Genomic DNA, 19570 nt, shown 5'->3' on the forward strand with positions numbered 1-19570 from the left:
GAACTTGTAGTTAAAAAAACCTGAGTTCTAGATTGGCAAGTGGCAGGTTTCCTCTATTCATCATAGCATTCCAATAACTCAGGGCATGTCTCTTAGTCACTTTGAGATTTTCACTAGCTGCTTAAAGACTATGGCTCTTTCTTACAACATTTTGTATTTTTACTAAGAAGATATTGGGGGGGGGGGGAAGAAATCACGTAAGTGATTATGAAACATTTTCCCTAAACACAGGTAATAATAGTAATCATTTGTCCTGTGTTTCCATCTAAGTAAGTTGTAAGAAATGCATTTTCTTTATGCTTATGTTTTGGTTTATTTTTTTCCTTCCTAAATAATGTATCACCAATTCCCTTTACAATCCTTCTGGGTGGTTTCCTGTTTTAAGCTGGAATCTGTTGGGTCCATTCTGAGTTAACACCTTTTACCTCAAGAACAGTATCAGCATGGGTTTGGCCTTATGATTTAAACCCCTCAGAGGAAAGACTAATTCTTTCAGGGCCTTCATACATCCTTATTCCTCCAGGTCCCCTCTTCAAGTAGGAGAAGGTCCAAGCCTGACTGAAAGTGATGGCGAGTAGGAGAAGCTAGGTCATGCAGTGGATAGAGCACCAGCCCTGAAGCAGGAGAACCTGAGTTCAAATCTGGCCTCAGCCAAAGAAAGAAAGAAAGAATGCAATGGCAAGTGAAAATGAACACAACTACACAATACTGTTTGAACTCTGAAAAGCTTTATTTTAATGCAAAATAAACCAAGTACATTTTATATAGTAATATGAAACAAAAATTCCAAATGCTTTCTGTGGTATAAAAAGGAACAATCTTTCAAATTTAGCAAAGACTCCATCCCTTTAATTCCCCATATTCCAAAATATGATTTCATATAATTTTTTCTTTATAACTTTTGAACAGATTTGGTATCATAAAATCACAGGAAATACTAGAAAAAGTAGTTTATAAACAACAGGTTTTGTTTTTACGTCCGGATAGTAAACAGCACTCCAGTTAGTGCAGACTGAGTGAGAATATTTTCTCAAATCACTGCAATCAGGGATACCGGCTAGAAGTGTAATCAGGGGCCATTAACTCCCCCAACATCAGGGCTTTCTAGTCCACCTTTGAAAAATCAGCCCTTGAGGGATGCTATTATGATTTAGGGATGTGGGTGAGAAAAATGGTCTACTTAAGAGACCTGGCTGCATATAAGATATGGGACTAATTTTAGTCTGCCCAAGGTTTCTCTTTGATCACAAAGCTCACTCTGCAGGGATCTCTCAGAGTGACTACTTCTTGCTCCACCATCACTGGGCTATCATTTCTTCCCAGACTGATATAGATGAGGAGTGTTGAGAAAAAGCATCTTTGGTTATTCCTATTAACGGCTCTTCCTGAAGTAATGGCACCAAATGTGGCCACAGTGTGACTCGTGGACTCAGAAAGCAGGAGAGAAATCTCTCCAGTGGAATGACTTCCACTTGGAAAGGAGCTGTATTTAGAGTCTCAATGTTTCAAATTATGTGATGTTTACCAGGCCCATAAATAAACTAAACCTATCGTGGGGTATTTTCCTTTCCTTCCAAATCTCCAAAGAATGTTCTCTTAGATTCGTTTTCCTCTAGGCTTTGAGCAATTCACTTTCAAATGACCAACACTAGACAGCTGTAATGACTAGCTTCAGTGGTCTGACTCAACACACTGAATCTTCAATCAGCTCAAGCTCCTCCAGAATCCAGATCAGCTTACAACTTGGAATAGCACATGGGATGAGGAAAGGATGTTGGCTTTACATATTCATTCAGACTTGTGATTCCATAACCACTGGTGTAGAAACCTTCCCTTACCTGATAAATACTGAACAGAAGGTTTATACTTTATAGACTTAGTAGCTAGAGATTAAATGGCTTGCCCATGGTTTGTTAAACAATCCGTACATGTGAGAAACTGAATTTGAATTCAAATCTTCTTATTCAGAACCCAGCCCTCTGTATCCAACACATTATGCTCCCTCTGAGCAGTGGTAGGAAGTAGATAGGATACACCTGGGTTGGAAAACACACAATAGCTCTGTGATGGTAGGCAGCTCTCATAATTTCTCTTGACATCTCTAAATATCCAATAAGTATGAATAAAAGGGGAAAAAAACCCAATCTCTAGTTTCTGTTTCCTGAATTTTAACCATCCTGACTTGTCTTCAGTCTTCAGATCTGGTACTGTGGAAAGGCATATAACCTGCCCCTTTTGCCCACCTTATTCCAAGAGTGATAGTCCAGCAGCCCAAAGGTCCAATGCCTTGATGAGATATTTCTTTGTGCTGTTAATGGAGAGTGGAATTTTTCTTTCACTATAACTTCTGATGATCTATTTCCAGATATTACCCTTTTTACCTATTTCTTCAAACACAGGAGGAAAATAGGGGTCTGTAAAAATGTCTACTGACTTAAGGCAAAAACATCATTTCAAGTCCTAAGTGACCTATTGGGTCAGATTAGCAGCAAGGAAGGGGTTTGTTTGATGGGTGTTCCTTAAGTGGCACCAGCCATGGCATTCCAGGGGGGTTATTAGAGTTCTGAGCTATGTGGAAACTACTGATTGAGTTTTCCAAAGGCCATAAATAAACTGGAAGTTTGTTTTTCACCCCATGCTGATTATGCTGTGTTTTTCCTAAATACTGTAGATGAAATCTGTAAATGGTACTGTAGTGCCCTGAGAAGCGATATATTGCGTAGTGATTTATTAAGCCCTCCCTCGAGTTCTGAGCTGTTTCTAATTGTTGCCTGGCTTGATAAAGGCACTGTCGCAAACACACAATATTAGTTCCTTTCCAGCAGGGGCAAATGGGATGTGGGTTATATTTCAAAGGAGCAAAGGGAACTATCTTAATTTATTTTTCACTCACTTTAAGTGGACCTTCTCGGCTCTGGCTGCCTCCCTGAGGTTACCACATTTTTATTGACTGTGTACACAATACAAAAAGCCTTCTCCAGAGAATCTCAGGCCCAGTCTATGTGCAGTAGGTGGAGTACGTGCTAGGTTTCCAAGTGGGAATGTGAAAATGAGGGCTTTCTTTCTATTAAGATCACACCTCTTGCCCACTATAGACTGCTTAACCTCATGTTATTGACCTCTATCCAGATCCTCTCGTTTGTGGTCACATCCTTTACCAATAAACGGAAGCTTCTGGCTTCTATCCCGTAAGAGCTAAGCTGGAGATTGGAATCAGGGAAGGAAAGAACCAAAGACCTCATTTCTAATGACCCATTGCAAGGAACATTTCCCCTAACTTTATCTTTTTCATCTGCAAAATTTATTAAGCTTATTATCCCTTTCAGCAGATCCCCTCAATACCTCAACTTGGTGTACCTCTATTCTACTAGCAAGTACTGAATCAGCACCTCCAAGGTAGGACTTTCAAGACCCCAGTGGCTCTCCAGTCAGGTTACAAGTAAAAGCAAGCACCCAATAATCACAGGTGGGCAAACCTGGGACTTTTAATAAAATCAGGTGTTATATATGTGGCAAAAACCCACATTAGATCCCTTACCCTGGTTCCTACTGAATACTGTTAACAGGAATTCAAATGAGGTTCTGTATGCCATAGCTCCAAGATGGGCTCTTGTGGTTGAGAGATAGAAAAAGCAACATCCTGGTACATCTCCAACAGGAAATTGTAGTTAAGAATATTTGAGAGATATTGAGCTCCAAACCCCACTTCCTCTATAAATCCTGTTAGAACTTAAAGCTAGGAGGGGACCTCAGATATCATCAAGTTCAAATGATCATTTTCTTTTACAAATGAAGAAACTCTCCATTTGTAAAATGAGGTAATTGAACTAGATGGCTCTGAACTAGGTTCCTTCTGGTTCTATATCACTGACCCTAAGATCCCATGATTAAGAGACTTGCTTAAGGTCACATAGTCATTAGCAAATCTAAGTCCTTCTAATTCCTACTTTAGTGCAACTTCTGTCTTTCAACATTCTTTTTTCTCTCAAACCAGCAGTCAGCATCACTTCTTAGAGACAGAACTCAATTTCTTTTTGTTATAAATGATATTATTGTGGAAAAATATAATTGGAAAATGTGATGGACTAGGGAAAAGCAATGGATTATAGATTGCTCAAGTACTGCCCTGATAGCTATGAAGTATAAAAAGATCAAGGGGAAGCCCTCATTATGTTGTGTTGATGGCCTGTGGAAGATGTTTGGGAGACCATGGACCAGAAGGTAAAGATGAATTATGAACTTCATGGACACCTAAATCAATGACATTGAAGATACATTGGAGTGAGGAAATATTAATCTGGGATAGATGGACCCATGGCAATCTGTAGTATTGTAATTTAATGAATCATCTTAAGCTCCTCCATTTTAAACAAGGGCAGTGGCTGAAGATGACCTTCTAGACCCCCCCTCCCCTTTTAAACAATAAGTACTCTGAAGAGTCTTTTTAAGATGCCCAAATCCAGACAAAATGTTCTGCCTCTAGGTTTTGAATGTTCCTCAAACAGTTCTTTGTTTGCTTTCTCATTTAGGTCTAGTTACAATCTTCGAATTGTCCATTCATAAGGAGAAAATGGTCACAGAGTTCAAAGGAATTGCAATTGATTTATCCATCTTAAAGCCTTTGAAAGATTTTTTAAAAAATTATTTTTAAAGCTTTAAGATCCTTTTCCTACCATTTACTTTGTAGTCAAACAAGTTAAGTTGTGAAACACTGGAATCCAAGTCTTAGTTGTACAGTGAAAAGTCCTGAATTTTGAGACAGATCCATGTTCAAATTCTGACCGTCATCTCTGACCTGCATAGCCTCCATCACTTTTCCCTCTCTGAGTCTTAGATTTTTCATTTTTCAGATGAATTAGATGCCTTTCCTTTAGATCTGACATTATGGGATTTCTATTGACCTCCCAGGAGCATCATGCTTATTCTTAGGGAAACTGAAGAAATTTAGTTCTAAATCTCTGGCTTTGTCACACTCTATCTGTACCAGGATCCTTCTTGAAGTTTTATTTGCTGTTACTAAGAATTCACAGAAAAAGATAACCCTGGTTTATTGTCTCTTCATATCCCACCCCACCTCTTTTCTAACCTCTCCCTTCTCATTTTCTTCCTTCTCAAACACAAAACTCCTGTTAACTTTTATATTTGCCTTTAAAAGTTAGTTCTTCAAAACTGTGTTTTCCTACATTCTACTCCCTCTTCTGTTTAACACACACACAAATTCAAACCAAAACAAAGTGAAACTCACATCAGAGCACAGCCTTACTGAACACATACTGTTTGTCCACCACGCCCTAGTCCATTTTGTTTTAAAGTCCCCAAAAAGGTTCCTCCCAGTTGTGGTTGGCATTTAGCTCCCTGTAGTGCAAATGGGGATTGTTTGGCACTTATTACTGAATTGGCACCTCGAGGGCATTGAATCCTGGGAGGCCCAACAAGAGGGTTCTCTTCCTTGCCAATTGAGGATTATCTATAGAAGTGGAAGCCTTAAAATAGAACCGGCAGCTAAATAATTACAGGTTGGAAACCTGGGACTGCTTCTGAGATCTGGGGCCTCTCTGATATTGTGGCCAGAAAAAGGCGGAAAGGAAGGGGAAAGACCAGGTCAACTCTGGCCCTCCTGCTGGCTCCCAGGCTCCTCCATCTAAGAGAGAATAAGCATGTCCTTGTGGAATATAGCTTTAGGCTGCATGTGACAAGACCCCACTCCTTTCACAATGATTGATTGGTCCTTGAAATACCAGCCTCTCAGTAGCTCTCACTGGTTCTCAGGATTCCTTCTGAGGCCTGATGTTGAATTTTTCTGTTCAATAGGGAAACAAGAGAAATGTAACCAAGGCCCCCATTCCTATTGTACATTCAGTCTTACCAAGTACCTTCATGACTGGCAGGGACAGTCAATCAGACGGGTGGTACTAGTACCCTGACAGACATTATAGATAAATACTGTCTTTTTCTGACAGAAAATTTTTGAGGGGCCACTTCTGCTTTTTCTTATTTTTTTCCGTTCTTCTTTTGCTAAAATAATAACCCACACCAGGTGCACCAAATTAGCAGTCTTGTATACACTGTGGCCTTAGGAACTGGCTTTCCGATTGTAAAAAGCCTGCTGTTGCTTGGCTCCCAAATAGCCAAGGATCTATAGCAGAGACTGTCTTAACATCGGCAGTAATCTTTAACAGAGGGACTGCTGTGTGTGTGTGTGTGTGTGTGTGTGTGTGTGTGTGTATGTGTGTGTGTGTTCCTGTGTGCCCATATGTGTGGAAAGGTCCAGTGGTGCATATTATTTAGCCCTGGGATATTCCACTTAGTGTGTCTAAAGATGTTATTTACTTTTCAGCTACCACTTCTGCTCTGAGTTTAACTGGTTTAAAAGCATTTTAATGTACAGTACCACTGTTTTCATGGCCTGATCAGACATATTGTACCTTCCTTTTTCACCCTTCTGATTGGCCTTAAGTGATTTCCTCAGCGAGAAGAACCTAATCTGTACCTGCAGCAGAAAGAATGGTTCCAGTTCATGGATAATTTCATAGCTAGGAAGACTTTGGGGGACTGAGAGAAAAAAAGGAGGCAATTTCAGAAGTCTTTTTTTCCTAGACTGTGCTGATCTTGGCGGTGTCCCGCTACACAGCTGCAGTCATGGGATTTTTCTGCCGGGGGTCCTGGGCTCTATATGGGTACTGTTCTGGGCTGGCTGCCTGCTGTCCCATTTTGCCTATTTCATTATATGCTGGCACTTTGGGGTGTTGAGGTGGTGAAGGTGGAACATCTTGTCGGAAAGGTCCTTTGTGGAGGGTAGCTGGAGGGGGTGGATAGTATTGAGGATAGTGAAGTTCTGGTAGCCTCACATCCTGGGCACGGAGATAGCTTCCTTTAGGAGGATGAATGGGTTGCATTCCTGGGTAATAAGGAAGTTGCCTTTCCTTGTATATCAACCGAGGTCCTGTTAGATAATCTGCTGGCTCTGTAGGTCCTCGTCTAGAGGGAGAAAACAAAAACATATATTAGGGGAAAAAAAAGCCAGGGTTCCCTACAGAACTATTTAAAAGGCTGGAGAATTTCCATGTCCTAAATGACCCAAAGTCCAACATTCCAGAGGACTTGTCATGAACTCAAATTCAGACTGCATTCTCTACTACTTAAGCCCACTTTATGTAAGGAACAACCTCACTAGGTCTCGGTTTAATACAACAGCTTAAATGTGCAAATTCTTCATAGCTGCATACACTATTACATTTGATGTTTCAAATCATGACGCTAGAGAAGACTTTTGAAAGTCATTTGGCTTGAAAAGACATGAACTGATGCTAAGTGAAGTGAGTAGAACCAAGAGAACATTGTACACACAACAAGAAGATGGGGTGATCAACTGTGATGGACTTGGTTCTTTTTAACAATGAGGTGATTCAAGGCAATTCCAATAGATTTGTAACAGAGCGAGCCATTCACATCTAGAGAGAAGACGGTGGAGACTGAATGTGGATCACAGCATAGTATTTCCATCTTTGTTGTTGTTTGTTTGTTTGTTTTTTCTCTTACTCATTTTTCCCTTTTGATCTTTCTTGCAAGCATGTGGGAATGTGGGAATATATTTAGAAGAAATGAACCTTTATTGGATTACTGCTGTCTAGGGAAAGGGGGAAAAGAGGGAGAAAAATTTGGAACACAAAGTTTTGCAAGGGTGGATGTTAAAAACTATCTTTGCATGTACTTTGAAAAATAAAAAAGTTATTATTGTATTTTAAAAGCCTATGTAATAAATATTAAACATTGTAAAAAAAAAAAGAAAAAGAAAGTCATTTGGACAGCAAGGAGGTCAAATCAATCAATACTTAAAGAAATTAACTCAGACTATTCACTGGAAGGTCAAATACTGAAGTTCATTTGTAAACTGAGGGAGTTAAACCAGATCATATATTCTTAACTTAAAAAAAATTATAATCTGGACCTTTTTAATAGTGTAGTGAAGTCCATGTACCTCTTCTCAGAATAACTTATTAAAATGCACAAAAGACTTGGGAAAATTAATTGTCCTGAAATGGGGATATAATTTTTCCCCATCCAAAATCTTTTAATATTTGCAAAATTCTTCATAGTTGCATACACTAATACATTTGAGGTTTCAAATCATGATACCAGAAAAGACTTTTGAAAGTCTCTTGGACAGCAAAGAGGTCAAATTGTTCAATACTTAAAGAAATTAATTCAAGCTATTTACTAGAAGATCAAATATGAAACTTTTTCATTGGAAAAGTCCCTGATATTGGGAAAGATTGAAGGCAAAAGGAGAAGGGAATGACAGTGGATAAGTAGGATAAATAGTATTATGGAAAAAACAAACATGTACTTGGACAGACTTTGAGAGGCAGTAGAAGACAGAAGGATCTAGTGTGCTATGGTCCATAGGGTCATGAAGAATAAAACTCGACTGAACAACAAATCATAACAACACTTTTGAGGATGGTGCTCTAATTATTCCCATTATACAGATGAGGAAATTGACACTAAGGTTAAGTGATTTGCCCAAAGTCACATATCTAATAAGTCATATGATTAGTATTTAAGGCAGAATTTGAAACCAGGTCTTTCTGATTTTAGGATCTAGAATTAATTTGATCTCCTTCACAGAAACCTGTGAATGGTGAGAAGACATGAAAGGGGATATCTATCTGCCTCCATTCCTTGTCTAGATTTGGTGCTGGCAATTTAATGGTCTTAATCTTGGAATTGGCCAATTCTGGAAGCCATTCCTGGCAGCCTCCAAGTTCCCCTGGGACTTCCCCTTAGGACTCTAGCACCAGGGAGAATGGGCCCAAACTTAAAAAACATATATATAATGGAAACCAGTGATATTAAATCACAGCTTTTGGGCAAGAGACATTGCCACATTTCATTCTGGACATTCTAGAATTACTTAACTGCCTGGGAAGAACCAAGCTAGCTGCAAGTTCCACACTCTTCAATGTACAGAATTGCAAAAGGATCTAGGGCAAGTGGAAAGTGAACACAGAGGGACTTCTTTCTTCTGCAGCCTCTACTCATCTTCCCACTGGAAGACAGTAAGCTTCTCCTATTCCATTTGCTGTAATAAGAGCAGAAAGTCTTTAAACAAAGTGCAGATGACTGCATCTTATCTAGCCCGGGGATAAACAGATGAGTTAAGTTTGCAGCTTTGCCAATCTCATAAACCTTCTGTGCAAAGATATTCACACCTCCCTGCTCCTTCCCACCTGCTATTTTTCCCCTCCCCTTTTCTTTTTAAGAAAACAAAAACAGCAACTTAAACACATCAGTCTGCCAAGCTCTTTTAACTTCAGTACTCAAAAAGGCTGGAGTTCTTAAAGGGAAGGGCTGGGATGGAAGAAGACAGTAGCTGTGGTTAATTCAACCAGCTGCCAGATGGAGAAGAAAACACCCTAGAAGTTGTGGAGGCTCATGGTAAAACAGCTCTGTGAGTTTCCTGAATCAATGAGGATTTGACAAGCTCTGGTGCCTGTGACAAGTAACATGTGAGCATGTGAATACAGCTCTACAAATGCACTGGGGAAGCCCCCCTTCTATATTCCTATGTCTTTATCCTACCAGGCATCATGATGATTGATGCTCCTGCCATGTCCCATTTAACTTGGGACAGTTGTCAGCAAACCAGAGTAAACTGTTTTACATTCATTAAACATTTGGTTCAGGGTTGCATTTTCAGACTTGCAGAGAACTCCCAGGGTGGGAGTTCCCTCCACCAAAGCAGACTGGAAATCCCAGCTTTAGAGAGTTCCCTGAGGCACTGAGCAATTAAATGACTGGATCAAGGTCTCAATGGCTCTTTTTCATTGCCATGAGACCTTGATCCAGTCATTTAATTGGTTAAAACTAAAAGGGACTTTAAAAGTCATCAAATCTAATCCCTTCACTTTACTTATGGAGGAATTAAGGCCTAAAAAGTTAAATGACTTGCCTAGGGTTATACAGATACTTGAAGAGGCATAACAACTCTGATCTTCTTGTCTTCAAACCAGCATTCGAATCTCTCCAATACTCTGCCTGACTTTAAGTGTGATCCTTTACCCACTAGTCAATATTGTCACTCTTAACATGAATCAGAGCAAGTACCATTATTTAGTAAAATTTTTGTGTTGGTTTACTTCAAAATGCCTCCCACAAGCAGTAATAACAATATCTTTAAGCTTTGCAAAGCACTTTACAAATATTGTCTCACTTTATTCTTACAATGATCCTGGGGAGGAGGTGCTATTATCATATCCATTTTATAAATGGGAAAATTGAATCAGATAGAGAGTAAGTTCCTTGTTCAGGGTTACATAGTAAGTGTCTGAGGCTGGGTTTGAATTTGGGTCTTCCTTACTCCAGGGCCAGAGCTCCATCCATTGCTTTTAGCTGATATTTTTATAGCTCTTTACAATTTACAAAGCATTTTAACTATATCTCACTTCACCTCATAAGAACTCCATGAAGTAGAGCATAGAAGTCATATGATATGTAGTGAGAAACCATCTTGGCTTAGGGAGATGAAGGCGACTTATCCAAAGTCTTATAGGAGGACTTAGGACTTGAATCCAGGACGTCAGCCTCCAAATCCAGTGGGTTCCCTCCCTGTCCCGCCCGCTAATAATACATTAATCTGCCTGGTTATCTATTCATCAGTTTATCATGTTCCTATATTTACACAGTATCTATCCATATCTATTCCATCTCTGTGATCATTGTCTATCATCTATCCATATGCATCTATCCATTTATCCACCCATCTGTGATCAGTATCTATCATCTATATCTACATATTACCTATCCATCCATCCATGTCTCTGATCAGTCTCTCATCTATCTACATCTACATGTTAACTATCTATATCCATATATCCATCTCTATGAATATTGTCTATCATCTAGCTATATTTACATATTAATTATCCATATCCATCTATTCATTCATTCAACCATCCATCATCTCTGTGATCAGTGTCTATTATCTATCTATATCTACATATGAATTCTCTCTCTCTCTCTCTCTCTCTCAGGTAATAAGTAAATGAGCCTGGTTTTGAACTCAGATCTTTCAACTTTCTAACCAATTTTCCAACTAAAAAATATAAGTACTATATTATCTAAAGGTCAGCAGATGATATAAGATGCTAGCTGAAAACAAATATTATGTCACATAGCGATAAATATCCTCAGTTTGCTCATGTGCAAAATCAGAGAACTGAAATTCCAGATCATTATCTATGAAATGATGAAACATCAAGAAGGTTTCAATGTCATAGAATAAAAAGATCATTAAACAGTTATTACATTGTTGCAGGAGTTCTTATGAGAATAAAGAGATTTCAGGAGTGGGGGAGGATATGAACTTGAAAGGAAAACATAATCCCTAATTTTTTCTAACTTCACCCTAAAAAAGTGCTTTTGCTTTTATTATAAATTTAAAAAATTATTCTGAGGAGGGCCCACAAGTTTCTCTAGACTGTCAAAGAGGTCCATGACATTAACAAGGATAAGAATTCCTTCATTTAGAGGGCTACAAAACAAAATGCTGTGTGACATCTGAGGGGAAAGGTTGTGCCCAATCCAGAAAGGTCTCTTGGAGATGTCATTTCTGTGGAGTTTTATTCTATAACACTTTGGGCATCCAACCTCCCTTGGCACACAAGACACAAATATCTCATCTGTTGCTGCTGGTCTGAGGGAAACAGGATTACTATTTCATCTCTCTTTTCTGTTTGAAGTCTTTTTCATTTGAGAATGTTTTCAGTATCCATCAACTCTTTCATCTCAGAATTTGAGTCTTTCCCTGACCAGCTCCAATTTTTCTTTTTGTCCATGTTGGAGATTTCCAAAACACTTAGAAAAAAATAAGGCCTTAACCTGTGTTTCCTCCCCAACTCCCCTGAAGAACTTTCTCTGCATGAAGTGAAACGTGGTTTTCCTGCACTCGCTTTAAGCCCACAGGGTAAATCACTGACATACGACACAACTCACAAATATTATCTGCCTCAAAATGAACACACAACCAAACTCTCCCTCTGGAGCCTCTTAGTGTGAATGTTTCCTGTTTAAAATGGAAAGAGAGAAAGGAGGAATTCCAGGCCTTGGACTTTTAGGGTCCTGTTCTCTCCCTCGAGACTCTTCTCTGTTAAAACAGCACATTATAAAAGACAGGCACTCTGGGTTGTTTTTTTGGTGAGACAAGCCAGACGAAGTGCTGAAGGGGCGGAAGCCACCCTCCGAGATACAGTCCGGATTCTCTGCAGGCGCTGAAGACAATTGGTGTCTCTTCTCACACACCTCATTGTTGTGACAGGGCCCAACTTTCACAGAAGGGAAAAGTGAGGTTTCATTTTTCTATGGGCAGACAGGGCAGAGCCCGAGATGATTTCATGATCCCATTCCCAGTTTCCTTGGAGGGGAAACTTTATGACTGAGACTTGTGCTTACATGTGGCAGAAACCAAGAGTGAGGTGGCTGTTCTTTGTCAAGAACAAAAATAATGGAAACCATATTATTCTGTAAAATCCATCATAACAGTTATCTTTTGAGGAGAAAAGAAAAACAATAAGTTGGCCTATGAAAACACACAGATTTAATGTTTCAGAGTGCTAAAGATACTGAATATTTCTCCCTTTGAGGTCTTTGACACTCACAGGACTTTCTTGCTTGGAAACTTTCTACAAACATTTTCTTTAACCTACTAGATGCTTTTTTTCTGAGCAAAGAGAAATTTTAAGTGCCTGTCCACATTATTGTTTTTTTTTAAAATAATTTTATCAATATTATATATAATTATATATAATACATACATCACTATGCAATTTTTACATCTGTATTTCCCACTATTTTCAAAAAATATGAAAAAATGAAGAAAGGTAGAAAAAAAGTTCCATAAAACCAAGCAAGATTAAAAAAAAAAAATCTACCATTATATTCAGATCACACCTATGGTCCCTTACTTCTATAAAATGCACAGGGAGGGGCTGGTCATCTTATAACTCTTATTTAGAATCAATCTTGATCATTATAATTTCATAGCATTTAGGGTTTTTTTTGGTTGTTGTTGTTCTATTTATTCTTTTTTAGGGGCAATCAGAATTAAGTGACCTGTCCATGGTCATACAAATAGTAAGTTTCTGAGGCTAAATTTGAACTCAAGTTTTCCTGACTCCAAGCTTTCTACCATGCTATCTAGCTGTCCCTTGCATTTACTTACTTTCTTTTTTTTTTTTAAGTAAAATTTTATTGATATCTTTTGTCTTTATATCACCTAGATTCCTCAAAGTTTACCTCACCTTCCCCATTCCAGAGAGCCAAACCTTATAATAAAGAAAATAGAAAACACAGTTCAACAAAACTAGTCAACATACTGAAAAAAGATCTGATATCAATTGTCATTCACATCTACATTTCCCCACCTCTGCAAAAAAGGGGAGAAAAATCTTCTAATTGCATTTATTTTCTTGAAATCATTGTGTATCAAGCTAATTGTACAATATTTCAAAGTCTGATTGTTTTTGTACAGCAAAATAACGTTTTGGTCATGTATACTTATTGTGTATCTAATTTATATTTTAATGTATTTAACATCTACTAGTCATCCTGCCATCTAGGGGAGGGGGTGGGGGGGTAAGAGGTAAAAAATTGGAACAAGAGGTTTGGTAATTGTTAATGCTGTAAAGTTACCCATGCATATAACCTGTAAATAAAAGGCTATTAAATAAAAAAAAAAAAGAAAAAAGAAAAAAGAAATCATTGTGTATACTGTTTTCCTGATCCTCCTTATTTTACTTTGCTTTATGATGTTCATATAAAACTTTCCTTGCTTCTTGGTATATGTCATGTTCATAATTTCTTATGTATTTAGTAATCAAGAACACTGTACTTAATATCACATCACATTCACATATTATAATTGGTGCAGGAATTCTCTTATCAATGAACATCTACTATATTTCAGTTCTTTCCTATCACAGAATGCTCATAAATATTTTGGTGTAGAAGGGACCCTTCCTTTTTGTCACTGATCTCTTTGAAGCATATTTCTTAATTTTTTTAAAAGCAATGTTTAAACCTGGAGGGGAGGAAGAACTCTACCCTTAATAATTAGAGGATTTTGGCAAAAGATAAAGGAAGAAGAGGGAGATTAAATGATGGATTTACTCATCTTAAACATCCCCTTTCAGTAGTTTCTTTATTGGTCTGGAACCTTACCTTTGTGGATAAACATATAAACCAATACCATTCTAGGCCATCATAAATAACTGATCGTGGAGACACTGCATGCCTTGTATCTACAGTGAGAAATCCAGGAGCAACCTCCTCTGGAGATTTTGATTAAAACAACGATCCAAATAGAGAATGCATCACTATTTTAAGACATCTCATTTTTCATATGACCTTGTGAGTTCTATCTATGCATGATATTATTTTTCCAAAAGAATAAAAAACCCTTTCCATTTAAAATCTCACAAGGATACCACAATCATTTCTGAAAGGATGGAGGGGGAGGAGTGTTTGTTTTCTTTGGAAAATATCGTACCCAAGACTCTTCCCCTTTCTGATAGACAGAAGGACCAATTAATCAGTCAATTTACAAGTGTTTATTATGTATTAATTATTCAGGATAGAAAGACAAAGATGTACTCCTATTTTCAAGCACTTGGCATTCTATAGCATGAAACAACAAGCACCTCACAAAATAAACAAAATAATGCAGGGTAATTTGGGGGATGGATGAAAAGCCCTCTTTCCCCCCTCCCTCAACTAGGGGAATCAGGAGAGAACTCATGTAGGAAGTGATACTAAAACTGTGCTTCAAAGAAGATAAGCATTCTAAGAAGTAAAGGTAAAGGATTCCAGGCCTGGAGAAGAGCTTGAACCAGATGATGGATACAGGAACTGGAATGTTATGGGTGAGAAATAGAAACGTAGACCAGGGTGGCTAAACTATATAGTAACTGAGAAGAGTGTGGAATAATAAGTCAATGAAGACAGTTTGAAGCAAGACTGAAGAGCTTTAAATACCCAAAGGGAGAGACTGAATTTGATTCTGGAGGCAACAGGGAGCCATAGCAGTTTATCAAGCAAGGCAATGATATACTCAGGCCGTTGCTTTAGAAAACTCACTTTGACAGTTGTGTGTCAGATGGATTAGGGAGGGAGAGTTTTTTCAAGATGACAGAACAAATAAAGTCCTATGGTCTTTTAAGGTCTATCACCACTGACATTCTAAGAGGCACTCAGGAAAAATGGTGCTACATTGACTCCACAAGTCAATCAGAATGAACTGGATACAAGGTTAGCAGTTACAGGATGGTTGTAGCCATTCATGAATATAATTTTATTATGATACTATGTTAAAATGTTCATATTTTTTGTTGTAAGTTTAGTCATTTGATTCAGATTTTTATCAAATGTAATATAAAGGGCAAGAATCTTACAAGTTGTATCAGAAGGCTTCGGCACTGACAATCAGGTGCTGGTGTCAGAATTCCAAATTCAGACACTTAAGATTCTCTATAATTCTCTGACGGCTTAAAGTGATATCTAGTGGCCCTAAATACATCCTGGATATCTCAATAAGTTGCCCTTTGAGAAGGATGGAGGAAAGTTAGTGAGCTGGGAAATAATGAAGGGAAAAGAGACCAGTTGGAGGAAACTCAGAGAGACACAAAATATGAGAGTTAAAAAGCCAGAACTGATTGACAAGTAAAAGGAAAGGTAGATATTTTCCTTCCCAGGATACAGCATTAAAGTCATTACTTATAAAACTCCTGAGTAGCAGACTGGAGCTCTTTTGAGTCTTATAAAGCACTCTGTGTACATAGAAAGAAATGAGGCAAATATCAAACAGATCTTTAACCTATGGCAATTTTTTTTTTAAAAAGAAAGATTAAAAATTGGTGAGGAGGCACATAGTTTTCGAGAATCCAAGTTTGGTGCACAAGTGGTAAGGAGCCAAATGTCCTGAAACCCTTGCTACCATCTGTATAAACGGCCTACATCTCTCAGCCAGGGGCGAAGAGCTCATGACATCAAACCCACCACAAATACATCAGCCATAGATTCTTTAGAGCTTGAGCTTGGAGGTGCTTTTTGCTCCTGTTCTTTTCCAAATAATTCACAACTTTAAAAAAAAATCAGATAATGTAAAATAATACAATCTCAGGCTGTCAAGTAGAACATACCATGGGAGGGGGGAAGAGAAAGAGAGAGAGGGAGAGGGAGAGAAGGAAAGAGGGAGAGGGAGAGGAAGAGGGAGAAGAAGAGGGAGAAAGGGAGGGAGAGAGAGAGAGAGAGAGAGAGAGAGAGCGCGCGCGAGAGAGAGCGAGCTGTTTTCAGTTTGAAGTTGTGTTTGGAATTCCTATAGTGTCAGGTTTCCAGTTACCAGGCCTTTATCCCCTGGTCCAGGCACGAATGTGGTCGACCAGGATTAGGAGAACACTCTGCAATGTATATTACATAGCTTCAACTTCTATAGACTTTACAAAACTATAAAATATAATGATCATTTGATGACCTGTGTTATAAAAAAGACTGGAAAAATTTCTAACTTTCACCACTCTGGTTTCCTTTATATTATGAGGAGGGGGCCCTGGCAGTTGGTAGAAGATTTGAGTGGGGATAAAGTTCAGATGTAGACGTGACCATTTTCAGATTTTCTTTCATAACATTTCTCTGGAATTTAAAAAGAGGGGACAATTACTGAGCAATTGGAGATGGGGGTGGGGAGAAGACCTACTTAAGGAGACAAGTTGCCAAATCCACATCTCATTTGTGCTTCTGTTCTGAAATTGAAAACTCCCATCCCATCCCAAACACAAAGAGAAAGAGACAGTGAGAGAAAGAGAGAAAAGGAGGGAGGGAGGGAGGGAAGGAGAGAGAGAGAGAGAGAGAGAGAGAGAGAGAGAGAGAGAGAGAGAGAGAGAGAAACAGAGACAGACAGAGAAGGAGGGAGGGAAAGAGAGAGGAAGGAAAGAGGAGGGAGGGAAGAAGGGAGAGAAAAGAGTTCTGATAGCTTTTGTTATTAACATGTGATGATGGGGATGGGGTTAGGGAAAGATAAATGCCAAAGTCATGGGCACCACTTTAGCAAGTGAAAAAGTAGGGGAGATTTACTAAGTTTTTTTATCCTATTAGATGGTGGGAGTATTTCCTAAATTCTCCTTTATAAAGGTGAGAGAGTTACAGAAAGTGGATGCCATAGGATTTAATGATCCAAATTTGATGTCTAAGAGAAGAACTCTCTGAATGGGCTCAAGACTATATACAATTGAATCCAGTTGGAAAGTATCTGCAATTGGCTTTACAAATATCCTGGGATCTTTTCAGAAGATTCTGATTTTTAATAAGAAGGAATGGCAATGCAAAAGAACATATCATTTGATTATTTGTTTGTTTTTTGCCTAAGACCTCTAGTCCTGGGCCCTAATTATCTAAATGTTTCATTATTTCATTTCATGGTCATGGAAGGGTCATTGGTTTATTTTCAAAGCTAGGTTTCAGAGACTACCAGAGCTTACCATTTTGAAGAGATGAATTCTGGTGGTATTATTTCCATTCTTATATTTCCTTATTCTTCACAAAGCAGAAACACCAGATAACTCTTTTTATCTAAAAATGTGAAGATCTGTTGTTTTTATAGCACCCCCTACTGGACCCCTCCCAATTTCACAACCTTTATTTATGTATAAGTTACTCCAGGTGTGACCACTCAAAGTTTCACTTTTTTACAAATTATAAATGCAGCCAATCACAAGTCTATAAAAAGAAAAGCCTCAACACTTCATTGTCGACATTATGTTCCTTTATATCCATTAATTTAATCAATTAGTCGAGGAGGAGAATCGATTGATCAATCCTGCTCCAGTATAATTTTTCCTTTGCAGTAACGTTTTCTCCCCTGATAGAAGAAAAAAATTTGATTTTGAATTCTTTTCTAGATAGATGAATAAAATGTTTAAGATAAGGCACCCACATCTAGCCCTTAATTCCCATGAATAATTTCTAAAATTATATAATCAGATTTGGGGAGGGTAAAATTGTCTTTGGCATTATTACAATCCCTGTATCCTAAGGACAAGTAGCTCAGTATCGCTGTTTCTAAGTATAGAAGAAAGCTCAGTGAATACTTTATTAAGATATGAGAAGAATATAATTATCAACCAATTCTTGCTGCTGAAAACTTGGGATCAAAGATTCAAAGACAGAATGCAAGCAATATTGGTAAGCAAGTAAGCCTGCATTATGAAATAAGGACCTAAGACATTTAGGACTTGATTTTGTAAAGTTACTTTTAAGTGCGGCAGGATACAGAATAGATTTATGTGGCAGGTACGGTGATGTGGTCTAGAAATCTGCCAAACAGATGCCACAACAGGATGGTAAATTGTGGGAAGAGCAGCTTTACTACTAACTAATTACTAATTAGTAGTAAATTAGCAGTGTTTACCACTAATAACAAGGGTGGAAGATTCTCACCACATAAACTAGCTTTTCTCTAATAAAAAGAAGTTTGGTATTGTGGAAAACACTGCTTTAGAGGCAGAAGAACTAGGGTCATATCCCTCCTCTGGGCATATGTAAATTATTACATATTTTACATATGTAACATATATTACATACATTAATTTTCTCATCTCTAAAACAATGGGGTTGGGATAGATGGTTCCAGACCTTCCTAGCCTTTCCCTGTCTCAATTCCATGATCCTTTTTAGTCCTGTACAACCCTACGTGACCCCATTTGGGTATTCTTGGCCAAGATACTAAAATGGTTTGCTATTTCTTCTCTAGCCTGTTTTATAGATGAGGAAACTAAGGTAAACAGTTAAATGACTTGCCCAGAATCATTCAGCTTGTTAGTATGTGAGGCCAGATCTGAACACAGGAAGATGAATCTTTCAGACTTCAGGTCAGGTTCTTTATTCACTGAGCCACCTTGCTGCCCTACAAAGGTAAGAGAACTGTTCTTGAGACTTAATTAATCCAGGTCATGAGAACTAACACATACTTCTAAGAGATGTACTAACATGGCAATCCCAGGGGTGAAGAAAGGAAGAATCCAATAAGCATTTATTAAGCACCTATGCTAGACAAGCCTATGCTAGACACTGTACTAAGTGCTTTACCAATTTTATCTCATTGGAAGGAAGCTCATATCCAACTCAACCAACCAACAATCTATATTTGCCAAAAATCCTTTTCATGATTTGATTAGGAAAGAAACTACTTTTATAAATGATATGTGGTCCATGAATCTCTTGATTTGTTCTGAACCACAGGATTGATCTGAATCGGGCCTGACTGGCACACGAAGCTGTTGTACAAGACAACAATATATAAAATGCTCTGCCAACTTTGGAATGCTATTGGTATTATTGCTGTTGTTGTCACTATCATTCTATGATTTAGCTCCTGACTCCTCTGGGTCTTTTTCTGCCCTAGCTTGGGCAGCTTTTACAGCATGGAAAAGAAATTAGTCTATGTTTGGAAGTGATCACATAGAATCAAGAACAAACTAATATGTGAAAAGTTTATCTCACTTGTATATCTACTTATGCAAGT

At 38.2% G+C, this 19570-nt stretch overlaps 1 protein-coding gene across 1 annotated transcript in view; it reads right to left on the reverse strand.

Moving 5' to 3' along the window:
• Positions 1–714: 714 nt before the first annotated feature.
• The window catches only part of PARD3B (par-3 family cell polarity regulator beta), a 740364-nt gene continuing 721508 nt past the window's right edge, over positions 715–19570 (reverse strand). The window contains exon 21 of the mRNA XM_031961171.1: positions 715–6978. Within this exon, the coding sequence (XP_031817031.1) occupies positions 6624–6978 (355 nt within the window). The 3' untranslated portion in view covers positions 715–6623. The remainder of the gene's footprint in view (positions 6979–19570) is intronic.

Source organism: Sarcophilus harrisii, chromosome 3, assembly GCF_902635505.1.
Source record: "Sarcophilus harrisii chromosome 3, mSarHar1.11, whole genome shotgun sequence".
Classification (NCBI taxonomy): Eukaryota; Metazoa; Chordata; class Mammalia; order Dasyuromorphia; family Dasyuridae; genus Sarcophilus; species Sarcophilus harrisii.